The sequence below is a fragment of the Gambusia affinis genome, linkage group LG22 (assembly GCF_019740435.1).
Source record: "Gambusia affinis linkage group LG22, SWU_Gaff_1.0, whole genome shotgun sequence".
NCBI lineage: Eukaryota > Metazoa > Chordata > Actinopteri > Cyprinodontiformes > Poeciliidae > Gambusia > Gambusia affinis.
Window position 1 is genome coordinate 4,006,015 of NC_057889.1, and position 23,917 is coordinate 4,029,931.

At 37.2% G+C, this 23,917-nt stretch overlaps 1 protein-coding gene across 5 annotated transcripts in view; it reads right to left on the reverse strand.

Annotated features, from left to right (window-relative positions):
* Window positions 1-1,009: 1,009 nt before the first annotated feature.
* LOC122825094 (exostosin-1) overlaps window positions 1,010-23,917 on the reverse strand; it is a 215,388-nt gene continuing 192,480 nt past the window's right edge. For 4 of the 5 annotated variants that reach the window (XM_044106170.1, XM_044106171.1, XM_044106173.1 and 1 more), the window contains 6 exons: window positions 18,509-18,627; window positions 18,091-18,186; window positions 12,426-12,518; window positions 6,208-6,368; window positions 5,136-5,307; window positions 1,010-2,201 (listed from right to left, as the gene is read on the reverse strand). In XM_044106170.1, the coding sequence (XP_043962105.1) occupies window positions 2,016-2,201; window positions 5,136-5,307; window positions 6,208-6,368; window positions 12,426-12,518; window positions 18,091-18,186; window positions 18,509-18,627 (827 nt within the window). In that variant the 3' untranslated portion in view covers window positions 1,010-2,015. The remainder of the gene's footprint in view (window positions 2,202-5,135; window positions 5,308-6,207; window positions 6,369-12,425; window positions 12,519-18,090; window positions 18,187-18,508; window positions 18,628-23,917) is intronic. The other variant, XM_044106172.1, reaches the window with a different exon arrangement.

Here is a 23,917-nt window from a genome sequence, read left to right on the forward strand (position 1 = left end):
ATCTTTGTTAGAATCCATTTTAGAGTTTAATTAATTCATGTTCACGTTTTTGACAACTCTGGCTTCTCACTTTCCCAGCAATCTTGAGAATTGTGAAATGGCTGAGAAGTGGGGCTGCAACTAACAATTATTTTAGTTATAGATTCATCTCTCCATTATTTTCACTATTAATTGGATGTAAAAAAAAAATTAACACATTCTTTAGTTGCAGTTACAGAAACAAAGTTCTGTCGAACCACAACAGTTTGTTTCATTTGTGTATTTAGGTAATTTTATTTACATTTGCCAACTGATTTCAGAATCTTTAGTTGGCAATGTCGCCTACGCTCAGGCCACACCCCCCAACTCAACGTTTACTGAAAATGGCTGCAAACAGACATGAAATTATACAACCATACGTCTTTTAAAAGCAGAAGTAGAGACTTCTGCACAATCAACAATAGTGCAGCAAGTGGTCTCTGGATGGGAAAAACAAACTCTCGTCTTTTCCAGCAGTCATTGTACAGTGCATACAAAAGTAAAACCAGCTGACCAAATGTGCTGGAGCTCTGCTTGGGTTGCCAGGTAACGGGGCTGGGTTTGGTGGGCTTGCTAGGGAATGGTGCAGTGCCTGTTGAATGTGACTTATCAGGAGATTTTTGAAACAGCTCATTTTCTAGACACCAAAATATGTCAACTTATTGTCAAAAAATGTCTGTGCGTTTGTTTTTTTTAAGAGCTTGGGATGTTTTTAGATGCAGTTGAAACCCAAATGGAAGTTCAAATATGTGCAAACTGTGAATATTGCATAGTTTCACAGGATCTCACTACATACACATGTTTTTTCTTACATATTAAGCTGTTTTGCTTTCAGCCCTTTTGAATTTGGGAATTTCATATCCGCTATAGTTTTTTTTCCCCCCCGATTGTTTCACTTGCATTACACCTAGTTGGCATTAAAAGGCTTAAGATGGAACATTTTTGTTTGGAAACAAATTAAAAAACACAAAATAAGAAAGTTGACAACTCCTTTTCTTCTATATAATATCTCTATTTCATTTTTATTGGCTTCATACAGCGAGCAACTGCTGCCAACAATCTACAGTAGTATACAAGTGGCATACAGTCTGAGTTTCATCCATGTTGAGTGATTTCTGTACACAGCTTCACGAACCTTTCATTCCTGTAATACTCCTAAACATATTTCACAGTAAACTTTGTTCAAATCATTCAAATTTTTTGTCTTTGATTGCAAATATCTAGAATATGTCTAGGTTTTGTTGCATTCACATACACTGATCGGCCACAAGATTAAAACTGTTACTGGTCATAATTTATCACTGCATAAATCTGAGGTTTTCCTTCCAGATGACTGCAGAACAGAAACTTACTATGGGAGGACATCAGGACCATTTGGGAAAAAAAAGGATTCTGATTTTTTTTTTCTCAGAATGTTGACATTTTCTGAGAAAAGTCTAAATTCTGGTTGTACTTTTTTTAAAAATTCTGACTCAGAACTTTGACTTTAATCTTCTGATATAAAAAGTCAAATTTCTGACCAATAAGAATTCAGATTTAGTTTTCATAGAATCCTGACTCGTTTTTCTGAATTTTGACTACTCCGAGACTGAAAGTCAAAATTTGGAGAAAAAGGTTAATTCTGAAAAATAAGTCAAAATTTTGACTTTTGATCTTAGAAGATTAAAGTCAAAATTATGAGAAAAAAACTCAGATTTATTTATTATTTATTTTCTCAGTGTCCCTGATCCTCTTCTGTCCATAAAACGCTGATGGTTTTAATGCTGTGGGTGATCATTTATATATCTCTAACTGGCATACTTGCTTGTTTCTCCGCCGTATATTCCTCACACTTTTCCATAAAAACAAGCAGTCCTTTCTCCTCCATGTACTCCACTTTTTGATCTTTTGCCTGCAGACTTTTCTTCTCATAGAACCCCATTCTGTTTGTTCATTTTAGTCCTCCAGAACCGCCCATGTTCCAGATGAGGCTCTGAGTTTCTGAGAGAGTTTTGCCTTCAGAGTCTCTCAATGTCTCTGTATTTCTTCCTCAGTATAGAAACTTGGTCCCTGAATAGGACGGGGTCCAGCCTCATCTGAGAGTGCACCAAAGGCATGAAGCCCAGCCATCGGCTGAAGGCGTTCATACAGGTCTGTCGTTGAGCAAAATGGTCTGGGTCAGCCCATCGAGATGCTTTGGAGCCCTGAGTGGAGAGGAGAAAAGAGAGAAAAGGGAGAATGAGAAGTCAAAAGTCAGATAAAAAAAATGCATATAGATTAAAATTGGTGTAGAAATAAAATTTTGTCCTATGCAGTAGTGACGTTCCAAGTATGTGGAGACATAGGTGTATTTGTAATATAAAATGTTTAAAGAGTGCAAGTACTTTTGCAGTGTAGGTTTTTATAACCCCAATACCAAACCCAATACAACCCACCTTTCAACTCTTATAGAAATCCTAATTCTGATTAATAAAATCTGAATTCTGTGAAAAAAAAGAAACAGTTTTTGTGCCCCTGATCCTCTTCAGAAGTCTGAAAATGATACAAGCATTTAAGGTCTTATACTTTCTTCCTGAATTTGAAAGGCCCTCTATTAGATTGTGCAGCTGAGGGGAAACTCGAGGGAAGCAGAATCAGCTTTGGCATTGGGATGAGGAGATTGATCCAATGGCTGCTGGAGGTCATGTAGGATAATTAAACTCCAACAAATCAAGTGACAGACGCGGTTTGGCATTCAAATCAACATTTTCCTCCAAAAACACAAAACCCCTCAACGTCAGTTCATTGAAGTTGCTCTTGTTGGTCAAAGTTTCCCAAACATTTCAGCTACTTTTACCTTCTTGGTGCTAAATGTCTCGCCTGCGTTGCTTGAAGCAAAGTCACAAATCAACAATTGAGAGGCAGGAAAAGTAAAATGAGTGAAGTCGGGAGTAAATCTTGGTTTGCTGTGCTGCCTTCACAATTAAGACATTAATCACTGAGTTCATACTGCAGAGTCATCGTCCTGCCTGTGGTCAGGCCATCAATCAGAACCCGACATTGAGCTGGCTACATCAACACACACACACACGCACGCACGCACACACACGCACCCACACCCACACACGCACATGCACACACGCACACACACACACACACACACACAGCACATGTTGGGTTTCCTATGTGACGGGGATGTCAAACTCATTTTTGTTTTGGGCCAAATCCAGATCATGAAGGCTCTAATAGGGCCGGTTGTGCCAGAATGTGTTGATAAAACCTGTTCACAAACTGTTAAAATATCAACGAATCCTCAAAATTAAATAAAATTGAACATCTTGTCCAGAATTTTGGGATTGTTTTTGTGATTTTCTGTAATAGAAATCAAAGTTTTTGTGGTACAAATCTGGAAATATTTGTGATATTTATTTATGACGATAAATTAGACTTTTTATTATAATCTGACATCAATTAAGGCTGAGGCAACAGTGTAGTACAAGTAAGAAAGTTTTTGACAATTTTTGAGAAAAATCTGCAATAGACTCCCAATTATGTATTAGTTCAAAAAAGTGCGTGGATTTGTTGATTTTGCAGTAATTTCTAATATAATTCTCTGGAAACTGGAGGGAATGATGTAAAAATCTTAATTTCTACCAAAACATTGAAATAACTGGCCGTGGATATTAGTAAGCCAATCATGATGACAGATTTTGTTTTCTTGTCCCATAAATTATTGCCATAAACAGTGACACTGTTGTTTTGAGACCATTTTCAAGCATTAATAATGTCATAATACTGCAGGTCCAATATACGAACGCTCAACACTGGAACTGGATAAGATATTCAAAATATTTAAAAGTAATAATTTAACAAAAATTTAAAACACAACACAACCAAAGCCATAAATAAAATAAATTATGAAGCCTCAAAAAACAAAATTACTTTTCATAAAATGTGAATGAAAATGATGCAGCCCATTTTAAATCTTCACAGGAATGTAGTTCTTATTTTATCTGAACTGTAAACTGTACTAACTGGATACAAACTTTAATTTGGAAGACCTTCAAACTGAAAACTGACCTGGAACATTTCAATAGCTCGTTAAAGAGTAGAAGAAGAAAACAGTCTTCCTGACTTGTTTAATGATAAATAGAGTGTTGTGTTTCTGACTCCATCTGCTGCCAACTCATTTTGATTTTTAAATCTTTCAGAGTTTGTGCCGCCTTAGAGCTGCAATCAGTCTCCACTTCAGGCGCTGGATGATTTACAGCACAGACCTTAACATTTATAGCATGGCGGTAGCTGGCAATGGCATTATTATAGAGTTCAATATATTTATTTTCCAGTATTTTATTTGGTCAGAATCCTTGAATACAAATGTGTTTGCTGTTCAGTAAATCCTGAACTGCAAACAAATCCTCATTTTTTTTCTTCTGGTTCTTCATCTTAACTTTCCTATATTAATTTATTACCAATATTCTGCAAACAAAACCTTCTTTTTCAATTCATTTTGCAGGTTTTGTCTCTTTCTGCTGCATTCCAAAGACTTTTAAAGTCATTTTGGTGATCTGGTCTCTAAATTCACGTTAAGTGTTAAATTGTGCTTCACGGTTAAGGATAAAACATCAGCAGTTCGACTTCTTAAGAACAAAGACTTGATTCTACAGCACACAAAACCGAATTTCAACATTTTTCTAAGTTTAAGAATTGATAAAAGATCATTTTATTTACATTTTATGTCATTTTAATGTTTTCTCTGGAAAATTTGAAAATAAACTCAAATTTTCTGGGGTTTTTTTTCTGGCTACTGTTTTGTCTTTTTAAGCATAAATGTCAAAGTTTTTTCTAGAAGATTTCTGAGATCAAACTCAAAATTGGCAGAAATGTATTTCTCCTTTTGTTTTCGTTTTCTATCTACAATATATCTAAAACACCTTCATACTTTTCCTTTCTGGCATGGCTCCCCCATCTTTGTTTCTGTGTCTACTGGCTCCTCTTATGGATGAGCAGCAGCGCCCTTTGCTGGATGGAGGCCAAACTACAACACTAAAAGAAGCTCTAAGCTGACTTTATTAGTTAATCAAGTAATTTTAAAGTAATTAATCTAGTGTGTTGGGTGTTTGTGTTCTTGTGTAAATGTTTAAGTGAAACTGCGTCACCTGGCCCATCATGGTCTCCTTGTACTGCTTCTTCTGTGTGACTTTGATCGGCGGCTGCTTGGTGACGGCTGAAACCAGGAAGTTCATCAGGATGTCCTCGCAGTTGGCCATGCGGTCCACCATGGTCAGCAGGCTGGCTGGGATGTAGTGAGTGAACAGGAAGTGGTAGTATCTGATGCACACAGTGAGGAGAGCTTCAGCGTTCTGGATTCCTCGTTCTGCTCTTTTAAATTCAGTGCAGCTGTTGTGTTGCTCTCGCAGTGTGGGAACACTAGATCACTGTCAGGTCTTTTACCTCCCTGCCAAGGTCTGCACTCGCTCGCTCTTACACACACGCACACACACACACCATCTCTAATTCGTGTTGTCTGCTTTTGTTGGCATTTGAGAGTCGAAATAACAAAAGAACTAAGGAGGTGCATTCAGCATCCAAACAATGGAGCGAAGAGAAAGCCGTTTATCTGCGAGACAAGACGCCTGAAATCCCTTTGGAGAGGAACACTCTCGGCTGTTCAATTTACCGCTCTGCTACATGCTCCAATTTACCTTTTTGTCTTTCAAATTTCATTACTAGTATCACATTTTAAACACTTTTAGATAACAGAGCAGTTATATTGTTTCACATAATTCTCTAGTGAAGAAAATGAGCCCAGTGAATGAATGAAAACGGTTAATGTGGCTGTCAGGTGGATGTTTTAAAGGTTTGGCTTGGAGCCGATTGCAGAACAATTACAACCCAAAGAGCCAACAGTAATAATGACAGAATGAGTTTTACTGTGAACAATGGGCAGCATCTGTCTGCACAGCCAACATACAGCTGACATCCGGGAAATAACTACCCAGAGGCGGGTCTTAGCGCTGTCAATCACTTGGGACACCCGTGGTTTAGATAAAAAATACAGAAATACATGCAAATAGTTAATTAAAAGACATGTATGAATCTTATTACATGCTATTTTCTTGTCTGGTTGTATTCCTAGAAGCATATTCTGAGTAAAGGAGAAGGATTCTGTGAATAAAAATAAGTGCAGGGCTTTTTCTGGTCAGCTGGAAGTCATTCAGCGCTTTGTACCTGTGGTAAAAAGCTGCTCCTGTAAGTACCATGGAGTAGTCATTAGTCCACTTGGAGGTGTAGCCCCAGCGTGATCTGGAACTGTCCCAGTAGTGGCTCCTCGCCGGATAACCCACAATCCGCTCTGGAAAACTTTGCCATACAATAAAAGCAAAGTCCACCTGGGGAAGCATAAAAGCAAAGACAGCCAGAGTGGAAAGAGAAGGAAATTGAGGGTAAATGGAAATCACAGCAGTTGCTTTCGTTTTTCTCTTTTGGCACTTTGGCTTTGCACAGTGTAAGATTTGGAGCCAGCTGTCAACAGAAATGCAAAGTAATGATTTCACTCCTCAAGAAGTTACTGCAGCTCTTAATGTAGCTTTGCCTCTACAGGTGACTGAGCAGAACGTTTCTCATCTGTCAAACCGTCTTCATAGATGTGAGAAAATCTGCAGCAAACTATAAAGTTGAATCAGGCGGGAGCTGTTTGATATGACAGGGTAAGGTTTGTTCAGGTGGAGTTTCTGGGAATTAGTTGTCGGTGCTTTACCTGCAGCAGGTGGGTGTTTGTGACAAGTGTTATTTCAACGTGAAGTCAACCAACTTCAAAATTTCTAATGTGAGCTAAAGCTTTGATAGTGAATGATGAAACTCAACATTTTGTTTTATTTTCCCAGTATAAATATTGTAATGCTAAAACTCCACGTACTTCCAGTAGCATCAGTGATTTTATGAAGATTACGGTGGCTTCCAGATGTATTAGAAGTGATTTATTTTGATTCCTTGAACAAGTTAGGATAAGACAACGGGCTACACAAAACATGTTTACACTAAATCATTCTTAGACAATTAGATTTTAGGGCCCTTTTTTACATTAAATCTAAATAAGTTACTTTTGGCCACAACCCCCAACTCAACATTTACACTCACACATGAAAATGGCAGCAAACAATTCTACAGTGGTGCAGCTTTGAAAAGCAGAAGTGGAGCCTCCTGCATGACCAAAAAGAATGCAGCAAGTTATTTCTGGAAGGTAAGTGAACAATAAAGCACGTGTCTATTGTACAGGGCACAGAGTGCTGACCAAACGTGCTGGAGCTAAGCTTGTGTTAACAGGTGGAACTCTGCTGGCGTTGCCGGGTAACGGGCGGAACTCTGCTGGCGTTGCCGGGTAACGGGCGGAACTCTGCTGGCGTTGCCGGGTAACGGGCGGAACTCTGCTGGCGTTGCCGGGTGAGGGGTCAATGCCTGCTCATTTGGAGGTTTTTGAAACAGATAATTTCTCAGAGACCAGAAACATCAACTTGTTGCTAAAAAAAACAGCTGGGTGAATTCTTTAAGCACTTGGTCTGTTTTTAGAAGCAGTAGAAAGCAAAATGGAAGAATAAAACTGTGAATTTACTTCAACTGTAAAGCTTCACCTGTAAGGTCTTTAATTGGCAACGTCCTCAAATCTATTTACTCAAGTTAATTTCTTTGTCTTTTGTAATTTTTTCACCATACTGAAACCCTCCCACCCCAAAGACAAAACGATTGCAAAAGTAGATAAACAATATTTAAATTCCTATCAATGACAAAAACACAGCAGTAAAGTAGGAACCTTATGTGGGATTATGTGGAGCACCTGGCCGTCCTTGAAGGAGTCTGATCCACCTGACAAAGACCCTCCTTTGAATTCAAAAGCACCACTGAGACACGCAGGCAGACACACCAGAGAATAAGGGGATCAGCACATAATGAAATACTTGGCTACACAGACACCGGCGCGCGCACATCACCTGGGGAAGCGGGCAGAAAATTAATTACCACAACTGCACGGAAGAAGAGCCGGCGTTGGGGAGGAGAGCCCTGAAAGTGGATGTTCTTTAGTGATACCTTGCGGCTTCTGTCATGAATCGTGTGAGCAATTACTGTAAAGCAGCGGCGCTAAGCCGAGAGAAAGGTTGCAGCTGCCGCTCCCAATGCAGCCGCCGATCAATTGGTGCGTTGGCGGCGCGTGTGGTTGAGTCTGAGCGCGTCAAAACGTCTCCGCAGCCGGGCTGAAAGGATTAATAATATCATGCAAATCTAATTTTCCCCTCGGTGATGAAGAGGTAAAATGGTGCGTCAGTGACAGATTACAGGACTCCTTATTCTTATTCATACTTCTGTTATTGGGGCATTAAAGATTAGTCTGTTAATTTGCAATGAAAGCAGCTCAGTTGCTGTGATTTAACACAGAAGTCATTGAGATGTCGTACGAAGTGATAAAAGTACAACTTTGTGTTATACATACTAATAGGTTCTACAAGGCCGACATTGATCTACGGATCAGAGGGTCAATCTAGCAATAGATCTGTTTCAAATCTCTCCTGACATTTGGGTTTAATGTGTCCAAAGTCATGAGATAAGACAAGCACAAGGCAATGAAATCTCTGATACCTGCTTCAGTTTTCACTGCTTTTCTTTTAGAGACACCATTGAGCCTGTGGCATTTGATTTATTTGGAATAAACTTACAAAATCTCAACTTTTTTCTGCTTTTAGAAGAATTGGCGTTAAAATGTATTTTTATTTCATTGATTTTCTTTGTCTAATTCAGTTAGTTTGAATTAGTTTTTTCATGCTTTGGTTCATTTTTAGGTCCAAGTGTTGGGTAATGAATACTCAACAGAAGATACAATTTTCAAAAAATGAATTAAATTTTTGTTGCACAGCCAACTGACCTTGGTGTTTTCTCCCACCTTTTGCGGCCGGCATTTTGCACTAGGATAAGTGTTGATTATGAAGTATCATCATTTATAATCGTAAACTGCTTGTCTGGGGAAAAAAGTCAATTTTACGTTAATAAAACAGCAAAACTTTGGATGTTAAATCTATGATTTGAGTTTTCTTTAGTTAGTTTCATAAAGGCACTTTGAAGTTCCAGTTAGTTATAGTTATTCCCCATTAATTACTGTTTTTATTAATTTCAATGAATGGAAATGTTTTCTCAGTTTGTTAGTTTAGTTAACTATAATAACCTTTGGGAGAACTTACTACTGGTGCAATAGCTGCTATTGGTTTGCACCAGTTGTTCAGTGGAAAATCATTAATGAACACTATTTTTACTTTAACAAGTCTTGTTTTAAAGATATTCTGAATCCCAATGGGATTATTGATAATAGCTGAATAAAAATACATATTTTAAATTAGCAGCCTGTGAGTTAAGGATCAGAATTTTATGGGAATCCAGAAGAAAACTGTGATTTTAGTAAGAATAGCATAGCAGCTGCTAGTTGAAAATGCTAACTCCATAATCATTCAGCCCATGTTTTAGATTAGTAAAATTCAGCTTTAACTGCTGTTGATTTACTTTTGATGAATAAATGTTTACAGATGTTGTCTTTCCATCTTAAATTCATCGTTTTTCAACAGAAATAAACCACAAATTTCATAAAATCTTTGTCTTCAGCGTGGAAGTTTGAATTAAGAAAAAGTCAGAAATTATTAGCAAATGTGTGAAAAATAGAAAGTTAATGGATGTTCAAGAGGCACAAAAAAGTTTCTTCTCTTTAACAGGAAAACTGACTTTGAGAAAGTTCATTAATCTGCAGTCTGTTTACTTTTTGAGACTTAAAATTCAAAAGCAGAACAAAATCTGTATTGATTGAAATGATGGTTAATAAAGTCTTAAATCAATAAAAGTTAGAAAAAATATTTACTGGATTTACTGGTTAAATAGTAGGTAAAGAAGTAAATATTGAAATTAAAACATAAGCTGCAACAACTTTAACGTATAATTTAACATTTGCAGGTTAATTGCAGTTTTTCTCTAGTTGCACCGATTCCTGCATGCATGCACCGAATGAGAGGCGTCTGTTTTGTCTTTTCCTCTAATCTCTCCTGGTGGAACAAAACTCATTTAATTAACTGAAATAACATAATCAGCAAACTGGCAAAGTCAAGCTTGGCTGAAATAATGCAATATGAAAAATGCTAATGAAGGCGTAATGTTCAATCAGGTGACGTGTTTCTCTCCGCTCAGAATATTCCCTGACCATATTTAAAGGGCACCAGGAGGGATGAATCAGTGAGCGCATTAGAGATTTCCCCACCTCTGATTAGCTTCTTGTTTCTCCTTTTTTCAGGAAGAAAGCAGCTGCTCCCACTTGGAACTAACAATTATTTTAGTTATAGATTAATTTATCGACTGTTTTAATGATTAACTGATTACTAAATTAGTTGGGGATTATTTGAATAACCGATTCATCACGATTAATCGGATTGACTTCGATTAAAGAACACAGATGCTGGAGAATCTGCTGGTGATTTTTGTTTTGTTTTTGTTAAACTCGCTGATTTCTAACACATCAGATTGTACTTTAAAATAGATACTGATACGACTCACGGTTATTTAAATTGTCCTAAATGAAGTTTCTCATCCTCTGTGTTAACAACATCTGAGACTTTAATCAAAAATACTCTATGTGGTCTGACAGAGTAATGGTACAGACGCTGAGGTAATGGCTCTGGTAAAACTCCTGACTCCATGAAACCACTTTGTTTTTCATTAAATCTTATTCAGCCGGCTTTTTACTTTGAGCTGTAATTGTTGCCATGCATTTTGTTCCTTTAGTTGCTCCATCTTTTCTCCTTCCTCTCCATTTCTAACCATTTCTTCTTCTCTTTTCAGGTTTTTCTTCCATCTTTAAAGTCATCAACACAGGAATTTTGAAAAAGAAACCAGATTCTTGCAGGTTAAGCTTCCTTTTAAAAGCAAAACACTTTTGTTTACCTCTGAGTGGTTGCTGCACTGCATAGCAGCGGGAGGCAATTTATTTATTTTGATCATTATTCATGACTTTACGTGGACGGCTTGTGCCATTTCAGCATGGATCAATACTGTCAAGGTATCACCTCCTCCTTCTACTGGCTGACAACTAAAGGTACCGACTGGAAGTGAGACTGGGGCAGAGATCATAGTGGGAAAAGGACAAAAAAAAAAGCTTTGAGTGGTTTTGTTTTATTATAATACCCTTTTGTAGTTATAATTTACCTCCCTGTCTACGTTAAAAATAAAGGTTTGCAGGTATTTTCTTAACTTGCAGCTTTATATTGTTTTACAAACATTCACTTTGAATGTCAAAAATACCTTTTGGTTCGTTTGTTGTTTTTTTTAGTGCATGTGATTGTGATGATACAAACATTTACTGAGTGATACATATCAGATATTTCTTTTTCAAAATTGTATTAATTAAGGCTTGCAGTGGTAGGCACACTGATGCTAATCTGCTAATTTCAGTTTAGCGCTTTAGCATGTTTGCTAACTTACGTTCCTTTTCCTTTTTCCAGATAAATCCTAAAACACTAATTTACTAGGTTGTATGATGACATTTTGGTTATCGACTGTTAAGTATCCTTTAGTTAGCTGTATATATCCATGCTTTTATTTTGAAGTGGGGGACTGTTTACACAGCAGATCCATTTCCTTTTCTCACATTTTTCTAGGAGTAAGGGAACTAAAGAACATTTATTATGAAGTCAAAATTAAAATGGTGCTCAAAGGTTGGAGTTTTTAAAGGGAAGATATAATTGGAATTAAGGTTAGCGCTTTAGCATTAGCGTCTGCCAATTAGCATGTTGGTACAGTGCTTTAGCTGTAGCAGAACTAATGTTTAGGATTAATGGTTGAATGTTGGTTCAAACTTTGCTTTTTATATTGCTTAATGCAACAGAAATTTAAATGTTAAACTGTGGACAAACACAACCAACAAAACAGAAGATTGTTAAGCTAAGCTAAGTAAATTAAATTTATCAACAAAAAGCGTGTAGAAGCTTAAAAACGTTAAACTGGAATAAAACCGACATTTAAACTGACATTATTTGAATTGAAGTTAACACTTTAGCATTAGCTTCTGTTAAATACTGAGTTAGTGTAGCACTTTAGTGTTAGCAGGGCTAATGTTTTACGGTTAGCGTAACTAGCTTTTCAGTTTATCCAGTTTGTGATTGTGCAGCCTATAACATTACCATAACCATTTACTTTTTGAATGAATTACTGAAATTCATTTATTTTTTAATAATTTCCTGTAAAGTTGTGGGACTATATTTCCTTTGTTGGGTGGGAAAACGTTGCGCTAACAGGACTGAAGAAGAGATTAATTCACAAGTCGTAATCTGTGTCTAGTGGCGTCGTGTGCCGACAGCATGGCTGCCTCACCTCGTTTTCTAGATGAAGTATTTGTGTCTAAGTTCTCTGGTTTTTAATCAATAACTCACCTCATTGGTTGAGAGAACAGAGTCTTCATCCAGACTGAGCACGGCGTCGGTGGTGATGATGTCGTTGTGCGGGAAAAAACGACTGCTCATCGTCTGCAGAGAAAAACGCACACCGTCATACATTAATGTAGTCTAATGAATCCAAAACAAGAAAAACTACAGGCCCCACAAAGCAGCTTTAAAAGGTCAAATAAATCTCATTTACTTCATTTTTGAATGATTATTAGTAGAGAGACATAAAAAACCTGAACTTAACAAATAGTTGTTTCACCCCCAGCTGTGGCTCTGTCGATCGCGCCTAATAGCTTTTGTGTGACTATCAATTCAGCGCCTGACAGGAAACATTGTGGACCCAGATCCATCAGCCTAAAGATGGCCGCTGAAGTTACTGACTCGTAATTAAAGCATGAATTATTCAACTGTTTGTTTGGAGAACAAATGAAGGGACAAAAATTGATGTTTGAGGGAAAGGAAAGTTCTGGTTCCTCACCTAAAAAATGTTGAATACATTAATTTGAACAAACATAAAATCAGTTAACTAAAAATATTTTTGTAAATTAACTTCACATTTATCTAATTTACAAACTGTACTGTAAAGATAAGCTTCACTGATTGTTCACTGTACTGCATCCTTAAACCTTAGATGCTAATTTCAAAGCTAATTTTTCATTTAGCACATTAGCTAATTTTTAGCTTCCCTTAAATAATTTTCCAGATAAATCAAAAAACACTATTTACTTGATTGTTTTGTTAACTTTAAATTAAATAAAGTTTGTCATACCAGTTTTACTGTGCGCTGAATTTGGTTGAAAAACTTCGCACCATATTAGCGTTTCATATCAGTCGATGTTGGTAAAATGCTGCCAAACTGCTGACGTCACATTTCCTGTTTTATCTGCAGTTTTTACTCCACATTGTTGTTTTTTAGTTTTAACCAGTTACGAGGCAAAAACTTTAAACTGCTGCTGTGCCAGTTGCTCAACAAGTTGTTGCTAGGTAACCAATGAGTGAGTGAGTTGCTAGGTAACCAGAGAGTGAGCGAGTAAGTTGATTCCACCTACCTGGACAATGAAATGATATATTTCAGTTAAAGATATCAATTTATGGAAAAATCTTGACAGTAAGATAAAACAATTAATAAATCTCTTATTGGTTTTTAAAGAAACTTAAAAATCCTTACGATGAAGCAATATGGTGTCGAATAAGCTGATGTGTTGTTGTGTATTTGAAACATATCTAATAATCTAAGTTGAATAGCCAATTTTCTCATTGCGTTAATAGGGGGAAGTTTATACTTTCTTCTTCTTTTTATTCATGATTTCTTTTAGTTAGACTTCAACTTACTTTATTGTTCTTGTACAATAAAGTGAATTTGGCAAGAAAATTGATTTCAGAAAAACTATAAGTGTAACTATAGATACATATAACTATAGTAACGTGTTACTGGTGAGGCAAGAAAAAGAAATAAAGTTAAAATATTAATAAAAACAAACTATAATAATTAAATAATATATTACTAAATACATATAACTTAGCATTTCATAGTTATATGAACTATTCATATTTATTATTGAGTGAATGAAATGAAAAAAATAGGACAAAATAGAAAAAGAAAAATTAAAGATTTTTCAGCCTGGTGGGACAAATAAAACCTGGCGGCCCACCAGGCTTAAAATACCCTGAAGAAAACATTAAAATACACAAACAGACACAAATTATTGTTACTTCGGTTGTCACCTTAGTGGACATGATGTAATGTGCAGGTTTGTTGCTGCAGCTGCAACATTATTAATGTATAAAAAGGAAACTAAGAAGCCTAAAGTAGAAAGTCAGTTTAGTTTATTTCACATGTGCCAACGTGATGCATGAGCATGCAGGCTGAGTTCGACGGCACTTTTCTTCACCCAGGAGCCTTAAAAACATGCTGCTGTTTTAATATTTGTCGGTTTCATCTTGAATTATCCAAGATTTGATGCCAATTAAATTAATCTTCATTTTAGCTGCTGTCAGATTCCTGGAAATGGTTTTAAGAGTTATTTAGCAAAAATCGTTTATGTCTCTAAGTATCACACAGCTCATCATCTTAGATTGTTAAGCTGCTGGATGCAGAGTTCAAATTTATCAAGACATTTCCTGAAACATGAAATTTAAAAACACGTCAGTTTAAAGCAGAAGAGCAATTTCACATTACAGAATTACCTTGAGGTTATTTTTTGGGATTAAAGCGTTTTATAATCTGAAGACAAACACTTTGGCACAAATTCACTAAATGACGTAATTTTACTTTTTGCTGAGGTTTTCTCTACTTTAGAGTGTTATTGGATATTTTAAATGTGAAAAATTGATTTCTAGATAAAACAATCAGCAGCCCAGAACAAAAAAGACGGATCATTAAATATGCAATAAATTGTGTGTTAACTATTTTAATACAATAGAATTTAGAAAGAAATGTTAAACTTAATGAACTTTGTTTAATGCTTGTTTAAGGAAACATCCCTTGCAGACAAAATGGATTCACGCCGTCCAGCGTCTTTATCTTTAACCACATCATAAACTCATTTCTATCAGTCCTCAGTGTTTGTTGTCGTTTCTGTTCACCAGTTCAGACATTTTGCTCTTGCTACAGTAAATGCTGGCTTTGAGACGTCTTATGAGCCGAATCAAACTCCACGGCGGTTTTGCAGTTGTCCGGGTAACCGTCCCACCCCCACTGCTTCCCTCCGGCCGGCGTCGGTGCGTTTTGCCTCTGGACTCAGATAAGATCCATCCGATACCTCCGGCAGTTCAGTGGTCTGTTATCTTCTTCCCCCTCCTTTACTCCCTCCCTCTCTGCATATTTGAAAGCAGCTTATATCTGCTTTCATCTCGTTAACTTCTTCAGATTTGACATCAATTGGCAGTTTGCAGTGTTAAGAGTGATCATTTCTTTAATAATGAACATTTTATGATCACTTCCATGCTAAATTATGGATGAAACTCCCACTGATTCTGTTGTGTTGAAGTTAATATGTTTTGATTTGACGTTTTCCTTGAAACAATGTTTAAAAAAGTCACCGGGCCTCAGGGTTGGTTGAGGCTGCAGCTAAGTGATTGCAGTCTGGGCTCCTGTTTTTCAGCTGATCTGACAGATTAAAAACAGCGGAGTGAAGCGAAGTCGGAACCCGACAACAGAGAAGAAGTAAAGGTTTGCTGATGGAGTATAACACTCAGCATTATAGAGTAGAAACAGTCATAACCAACAACAAATTACTGTGCCGCTGCGCCCTGTTGAGACAAACGGCACTTTCTGCGTGTTTGTCGTTATTACAGCAGGAGCAAACAGAAACTGAAGCAAACACACCCGAGAGCATCTGTCCTGGCAGCATGACAATATACCGCATGACTAATTACAGGACCGCAGCCTCCGCAAGAGGCTTTTTACTGTCACACGTGGAAACGTCGCTGCGGTTTTTCAAGGCAGGGAGACATTTACATGAAAACAAACAGAAGCAATTAGCCGACGAGTCGAGAGCCGCACACAGAGAGACGTTTACATAAAGGCCGCGTGGGAGGTTCGCTGTTTCAGAGGCTGAACGGTCGCAACTAATGAGAAAATTAGAACAATTTAAAGTGTAAAAGTACCCCAGAACAGCTGGGAGGTTATTCAGCTTCTGGGTGTTCTTGAAGAAAGACTATTACCCAGTTATGCTGCAAATAACAATATCCGCAGATTTGTGCTGCTATAGCTCACAATAAAAGCTGGAATCCTTCAGCTTCATTGCTTTAAGTGTTTGTTTTACCCAGAAATAACAAAACATTTGATGGCAAAGGACAGATGGTTATCAAACTAAACTGTCATTTATCCTGTCCTCCGCTCTGCTAAAGGACTCCTGGTATGTTTCAAGGCAGACATATTGGAAATATGCAGCTTTGATTACATTTAAAACCTTGCCTGCAGGTTTTTTATTTGTTTCCAATGGAAAAAAAGTTTCACTTTTCTCTTCCTTACGCATTTAAACATTTTAAACGAGACTTCTTATGCTCCTTTAAACAAAATGATTTTTAGCAAAAAATGTAATGAACATGTATTTTATAACTCTTCCAACCTTAGATAATGAGATTTTATTCTGGTCAGTTTGAGCTTTTTCCAGAATGAGCCGTTTTAGGGCATCTTGTCACTTTAAATCCAATTAATCTGCTGCAGGCCCATCTGAACGTTTACACACACATGCACACGCACACACACACACACACACACACACACACGAAAACAGCTACAAGCAGATGTGCAGTATAGAAACGCACATCTTTGAAAAGCAGAAGTGGAGCCTCCTGCACGAACAAAAATAATCCAGCAAGTGGTTTGTGGATGTTAAGTCAATAACAAAACACTTATTTTTTCCAGCAGCCATTGTACGTCGCATTCAGCAGTAAAACCAGCTGGCCAAACTGAGACTACTTGGGTTGCTAGGTAACGGGCAGAAGTCTGCTGGGGTTGCTAGGTAACGGGCAGAAGTCTGCTGAGGTTGCTAGGTAACGGGCAGAAGTCTGCTGAGGTTGCTAGGTAACGGGCAGAAGTCTGCTGAGGTTGCTAGGTAACGGGCAGAAGTCTGCTGAGGTTGCTAGGTAACGGGCAGAAGTCTGCTGAGGTTGCTAGGTAACGGGCAGAAGTCTGCTGAGGTTGCTAGGTAACGGGCAGAAGTCTGCTGAGGTTGCTAGGTAACGGGCAGAAGTCTGCTGAGGTTGCTAGGTAACGGGCAGAAGTCTGCTGAGGTTGCTAGGTAACGGGCAGGGCGACTTAATTTGAAAGTTTTTGAAATGGCTAATTTTCCGGAAACCACAAAAACAGCGGGGTGCTTTTATTTAAGCGTTTTGGTCTGTTTTTGAGAACCAAATGGAAGTCCAAGAAGCGTACAATCAGAAATTTTAGGTCCCCTTTAAGTAAATTAAAAGTAGATACAATAAATATCTGTGTTTGTGAGTACTGATTGTCCAATTTCAATTATATTTACATGTATGATGCTCATGACTATTTTTAAAAACTTTTCTTAGACCAACATAAAATTTCAGACTTGGACAAACACAATTAACTGAAATACCTTTATAAATACCAGATATTTTTCTTTCCATAAAAACTAACAGCTAACTTAATCCACAGAGACAAAATACTGTAATTTATTCCATAGAATCACGCAGCAAAAGATATTTTTTTTATTCTAGAACTGTGTTGCTATGTTAGCTTAGCTCTGATTTATTCATTTTTCTAGACCTTGGATGCTGTGCAGCTGAAAGGATTTTTGCTCTTACTTTTATACCTTCAGACAATCTGTTTGATGTGTAACCATGGTGACAAGGTGTTTTATTTTCCCCCAATCAACCAGGATTTTCCGATTAGCATCTCAAAACCATGAAATAAAACCTAAAGCACAATCTCAAATCCCAGGAGATGAAAAGGAGATCTTATGGAAGAAGAGACACTTTTCATATAAGTTTGAACTTTAGGAACAAGAGTATTTGTATGAAAGGCTGTATTTTAAAAAAAGTCTTGAGGCTTTACTGTTGAGGTTTAATTTCCTGGAGCACCTTTTAGTAAGAATCTTTTTAAAGTGCAGATAAATGTTTTCATCGCTTAGGCTTGAAGTCGACTTCCACACAGTAATGGATGCACAAAGCCAGCAGCTGTTACCTTGGTCTGTCCTTCGATGACGGTGAGAGGCACACTGGTGGAGGGCCACTTATTTTGAGGAGGTAAAGGTTTGTCACAGTTCCACAAAACCACAACCTACAGGAGAAAAACACAGGGAACTGGTTAAAATGCTGCTATCAGCATATCTGGATGTTATTTTATGCATGTGGAGTCAAAAACAAAGCACCATATTACAAAAAAAATAAAATAAAAATAATAATAATTCAATTTGGATACTTTTAAAAATGTGATTTGGAAATGAAAATGATTTAAATCAAGAGAGATGGGATTAAACTTTCTTTAACTTGATTTCCAAACTTTGCAGGCTCCAACCTGAAGGTAAGAGCATTATTACGGTTATCTCTCAAAAATGGGTCATTATTTGATCCTGGGACAGTTTGGACCCATTTTTCCCCACCTGTGCACAGAACTTGGACTTGGCCACAGCGATGATGAGCTTCACCACAGGGGAAATCTGGGCCTGCAGAGGAGTTACCGTATGGACCACAGCTGTGAACTGCTGCGACGGGCTCTTACCTGCAGCACAAACACAAACAGACGGTGCAGCAGGATGAGCAGGTGGAGCTTCTTCAAACTCCACCACAGATTTCTGAACCAATTGATCCTGATCTTTGCTTCTCTCATCAGACGTCGGCATATCTGTTCGCTTTTCACAGGAAAGATGTCCGATCAGTGTGATTTTGGTCTTTTTACTTGTTGCAGCTCATCTGAAAAGTGGGAGGAATTGGAAAGGATAGATCTTTTATAGATTATCTGCCTCATGTTAAACTGTCACAACATGGTGACAGTTTAACAAAAATGAAAAAATAAATTTGTAAAAGTGACATTCTGCAGCTTTAAACACATTTACCTGAAATCTCACTGTGTGCCAAATCCAGTCCAGTCCTGGTCTGATGTGAAGTTCTACTTCAGTAACTTTTTTGAAAAACTACTTTCAGGAATATTTTCACTACTTTGTACTTTTTTACTAGAGTAATTTTTTTATGAAGTATCTCTACTCTTCAGAAAAAGTTCTGGATTTTCTTCCCACTGACTGAAAAACAAAAAAGTTTTAACCAAAGATTCAGATGCACAACTGCAGTTTCTGTTTAAAGTTTTTTATTGAAAAATTTATTTGGAAAAAATATTTTGCCTGATAGTCATTTTTTGGTATGTTTGTATTTTTTAAATCTAAATCATAATTTTCATCCTTAAAATACCAAAATTTCCATTTAACTTTATATCTTATAACTTCTTCTTTTACTTTTACTTGAGTAAGAATATGTTAAGTTGGGGCGTGGTGTGGTGGCGCAGCGGGTTAGCACGCCCCACGCTTGGAGGCCCCAGTCCTGGACGCGCAAGTCGCCGGTTCGACTCCCGACGATCTTCCCCTCCTTCCTGTCTGCCTACTGTCACAAAAATACGAGCCACTAGTGCCACAAAAAACTCTTCAGAGAAAAAATATATATACGTTAAGTTTTGCTCCCATTACTAGAGTAAAGTTTTTGGATTATCTACCGTTTTTAGTTTTATATTACAAGCAATTATTGTGTGCAGCTAATAATAAATACAGAAATGTATAAAAGATAAATGGAGGAAGACGTGGAAACACACAGGCATTTTAATATTTAGAAGAGCCGAAGCAAGCCGGGGCTGCGGGCGTGTGGGAACAGAAGAGCCGTCTGTGTTTGGGAACAGAAGAGCCGTCTGTGTTTGGGAACAGAAGAGCCGTCTGTGTTTGGGAACAGAAGAGCCGTCTGTGTTTGGGAACAGAAGAGCCGTCTGTGTTTGGGAACAGAAGAGCCGTCTGTGTTTGGGAACAGAAGAGCCGTCTGTGTTTGGGAACAGAAGAGCCGTCTGTGTTTGGGAACAGAAGAGCCGTCTGTGTTTGGGAACAGAAGAGCCGTCTGTGTTTGGGAACATCCTGATGGATAAGTGAAGCTCTTTAGCGCAGCTCTGTCCATCGGGTAGGGTTAGGGTAACCCTAGGGTAACCCTAACACCGGGCCGACACCGGTGGGTTTGCTGGTATTTCTGGAAGCAGCAGCTTTGCCCTTGTGGGGGGTCACTCAAACGGTCGCGTGCTTTTGGTTTCCTGGAAAGAGCAACGGCTCTGATTAATGTTAATATGGTGATGTTTTCCATCAGGGTAGTTTTAATTTGAATGAGTCGATTTAAAACGCGCCTGATGTTTGAGAAATGGAAATTTATCTGATTATAGAAACACTTCTCATTAGAAACATCCAGGTTTGGTTTTAAGATGCAGCAGGTCTGCTGCAATAAGTAATAAATCATTTAATCGCATAATAAATTAAAAAGAACTCAATAATTTATTTTTCCATTTATTTAACTTTTTTCTCTTTTTACCAAAAACTGGATGACAAAAGTCTTAAATTTGTTTTATTAACTAACACTTTTGGAAATATAATTTTGTTTACAAAGACTTTATAACTTATTTATATTCCTGTTTTGTTTATTTTGAATATTTAAAATGTCTCCCAGTTCCAGTTAAATGTTTGTTAGAATTTAAAGTTTGACTTTTGAGAATTGATTTTTGATTATTATTACCTGAAAATGGTTTCAAAAGAAAAATGTTATAGTTTATCGCAATAAAGGCAATTTATTATGATGTGTTTTAATCAAAAACAATGAATAAGAAACTATAAATAAACGATACTTCAGATGTAATTTCCTTTAAGATTTATCACAATGGACTGACAATTTAAAAATTAAAAGAACCTTAAAGATTTTAATTAAATTGAAGTGTGAAAGTATCTTTATCCAACCGAGATTCACCTTTATGCTACAGTAGAGGCTAAACAAAATAATTTTAGCACTTTTTGCTTTTTTTAATCATCTCAACCATAAAAATGAAACTTTTTAAAAAACACAAACACTTTCAGCGCTCATTAAATCCACACATTGATGGAACAAAACATATTTTTACACCCATTTGGTCAAATCGATCAAATCTAAATCACAGGAATGACTAAGCTGAGCAATAATTACACATTTACCCTTTTCCTTAAAAATATTTTCAAATTAAAAGACTTGGATAAAAGAGCAAATGGCTGGCGGCTCAGATAAAGGTCACTGTTGCAAAGCTAATGAGCCATTTCACTTTTTTCCACATTACAACCACAAACTAAATCTTTTTATTGTGATTTTCTTCCACACAGAGTGGAGGGAAAACGAAGCGCGACTTTGTTATTTTGAACAGCTGAATTGAGCTGCAGCTTCTGCCGGACGTTCGTCCTGCTCCTCAGGCAGCAGGTCAAACTTTTTCAAAATGTCAGGCAGAAGTTACAACTGCTTAGCAGAGTGAGACGGCCGGACAAGCGGCGCTGACGGTAAGTTATTCCCCCAGCAGCAGCGGCAGAAATAGTGATTTACTGCAGAGGCATAAACAAAATGGCTCCCTGCTCTGCACCTCCTAACCCGAGTGTCCACAATTCCTGCGAGGAAGACAAACATCGATCTGAGTTACAGCCGGAGTCCACGGAGAATCGCCGCTCACACACACACACACACACACACACACACACACACACGCACGCACACACACACACACACACACGCAGCTGAAAGTTTCTATACTCTGCTGCCGGCCGACACCATTTATATTAGAAAACATTCAGAGGTTTTAGCTTTGAAGCATTTATATGACACTCATTGGAGATGAGTGTCATATAAATGCTTATTTAAGCAGCACAATTATCTTGTTTTTGTTCGTTTATAGCTGTTTTAAAGGGAAAATTGATGTAAAATGCTAATTTACATCAATTATCTTCAACATGCCTTCAATGTGGGAGAAACGCTCAGCTGTAAATCTTCAGAAGATTCATTTATATGCTTGGAAAAAAATGGATTCAGTCAATAAACCTTAGAGCTGCAGAATGTGACTTTATTAAAAATATGTTTTTTAAAACTGTGAGTAACAGTACGGTATGTGTTAGACCCATTGTAGACGGATAAATAAAGAGGAGTAAATTTTCTGTCAAAATTAGTCAAAATTTAGCAAAAAAAAACAAAAAACAAAAAAACAACAAAAAAACCCATTAAAATTTTCTAGAAAAAACCCCCAAAATTTCTGAACTGCAAAATTTTAAAGTTTGCCAGAAAAAGATGTAGTCTACAGATTAATCTCCAACATTTTGTAGACAAAACATGAAACTTTATGAACTACAAGAGTACAAAATTTGCCAGAAACATTTTAGAAATCTTTAGATTAATGTAAAAAAAAAAATTTTGAAAAAATGGAAATTTCTGAACTACAAAAGTCAAAAATTTGCTAGAAAAAAAAATTCTGAAATTTTTACATTAATCTCAAACGTCCAAAAAGTCAAAAAAAAAAAAAAACTAGAAATGGTTAAATTAATCTAAAAATGTTTTAATACTTTCTAGAAAATACACAAAAGTTGAAAAATTGCTAAAAAAAAAAAACACTCAGAAATTTTTAGATTAATATCAGAAATTTTCTAGAACTATATTTTTTAACTGAACTATAACAGTTAAAAAGTTTCCTGAAAGTACTGAGAAATTTGGGGTTTAACTTTAAAAAAAAAAAAAACTAGAAAATTTTATTGTTTTTGCAGGAAATTCCTTTTCCTCCAACTTCAATGAACCTATGAAATGTAATTTTTTACCAAATATTTTTGTAAAGATAATAAAAGTGAAGAAGTGCAGCTTTAATCTGGATGTTTTTGTTAGAAAAATAAACTTCAAACCGCGATAAAAGTGGCTGCCCTGCAGTAACTTTCGCTGCTTTGCGCTGAACGTTAAGATTTTCTTTCTTTCTTCGCTCTGAGCCCTCAGTGCGTTGTCGCCCCATGTAGGAACTAAAATAACCTTAAATGAGTAACCTGGGGATATTTAAAGGCCACATCAGGGTTGAAAACATCCACAAGCAGATTGCTCATTTTGTTCCTTTGTTCACGTTTCGCTGCGGATGCACTAAATAAAACAAACAGATTAGTCCTTGACTTCAGACTTGCTTGCAGGAGCATGGATATTTTATTCCAAGGACCTTCTGCGCTCGTTTGTCTCCAGCGGTGGGCGGTGTAGGTGGACCACGGTGCGCCTCTTGGCTCCAGCTGCCCACGCTTCATTACTTTCCCTCTGAGCTGTCTGCGCTCTCCGTTTCCTCTCCGTGTTTTCCTGGCCAATGCGGCAAACATGGACTGACCAGATGGAGTGCAACGGGCGACCCAAGGTGAAATCACACCCTGGGCTCCGGTTCTCATGAGGGGAATCGCACCTCGGCTGACCCTCTCCAAGACGCGGCTTCATGTACCTTCAACCAAATCTTTGGATTTTAGACCTTTTCTTCACAAACAGCGACTTAGCCAAATGCATAAATATAATGCTTTGACTCCTGTAGTGCTAAGATGACAGTTTATTTCTCACAGAATGCACTGAGCCCCGTTTGGGCTGGCACCAGAACTGAGCCCGGGGCAAAAACTATTTGTGTAACGCTGCATTAGGGCTACTGTAGATCTAAAGAACGGGTAAATTTCTGTGAAAAAACATCACATTTTAGGACTAGACTAGGATTCTTTCTAGAAAAAAACAACAACATAGGATTTCTGAGATTCATATCAAAGTTGTGGAGTTTTTTGAGCAAATTTTCAACCTTTGAAACTCAGAAATGTCCATGTTTTTTTTTTTTCAAGAAAATTTCTGACTAATCTGAAAATTTCAGATATTTTTCTAGCAAATTTTCAACTTCTCAAAACGTCCCTCAGAAGAAGTTTGAGAAGTTGAAATATCCATGTTTATTTTGTAAATTTCTAAGATTAATCAAAATTTTTGGAGCAAATTTTTGACTC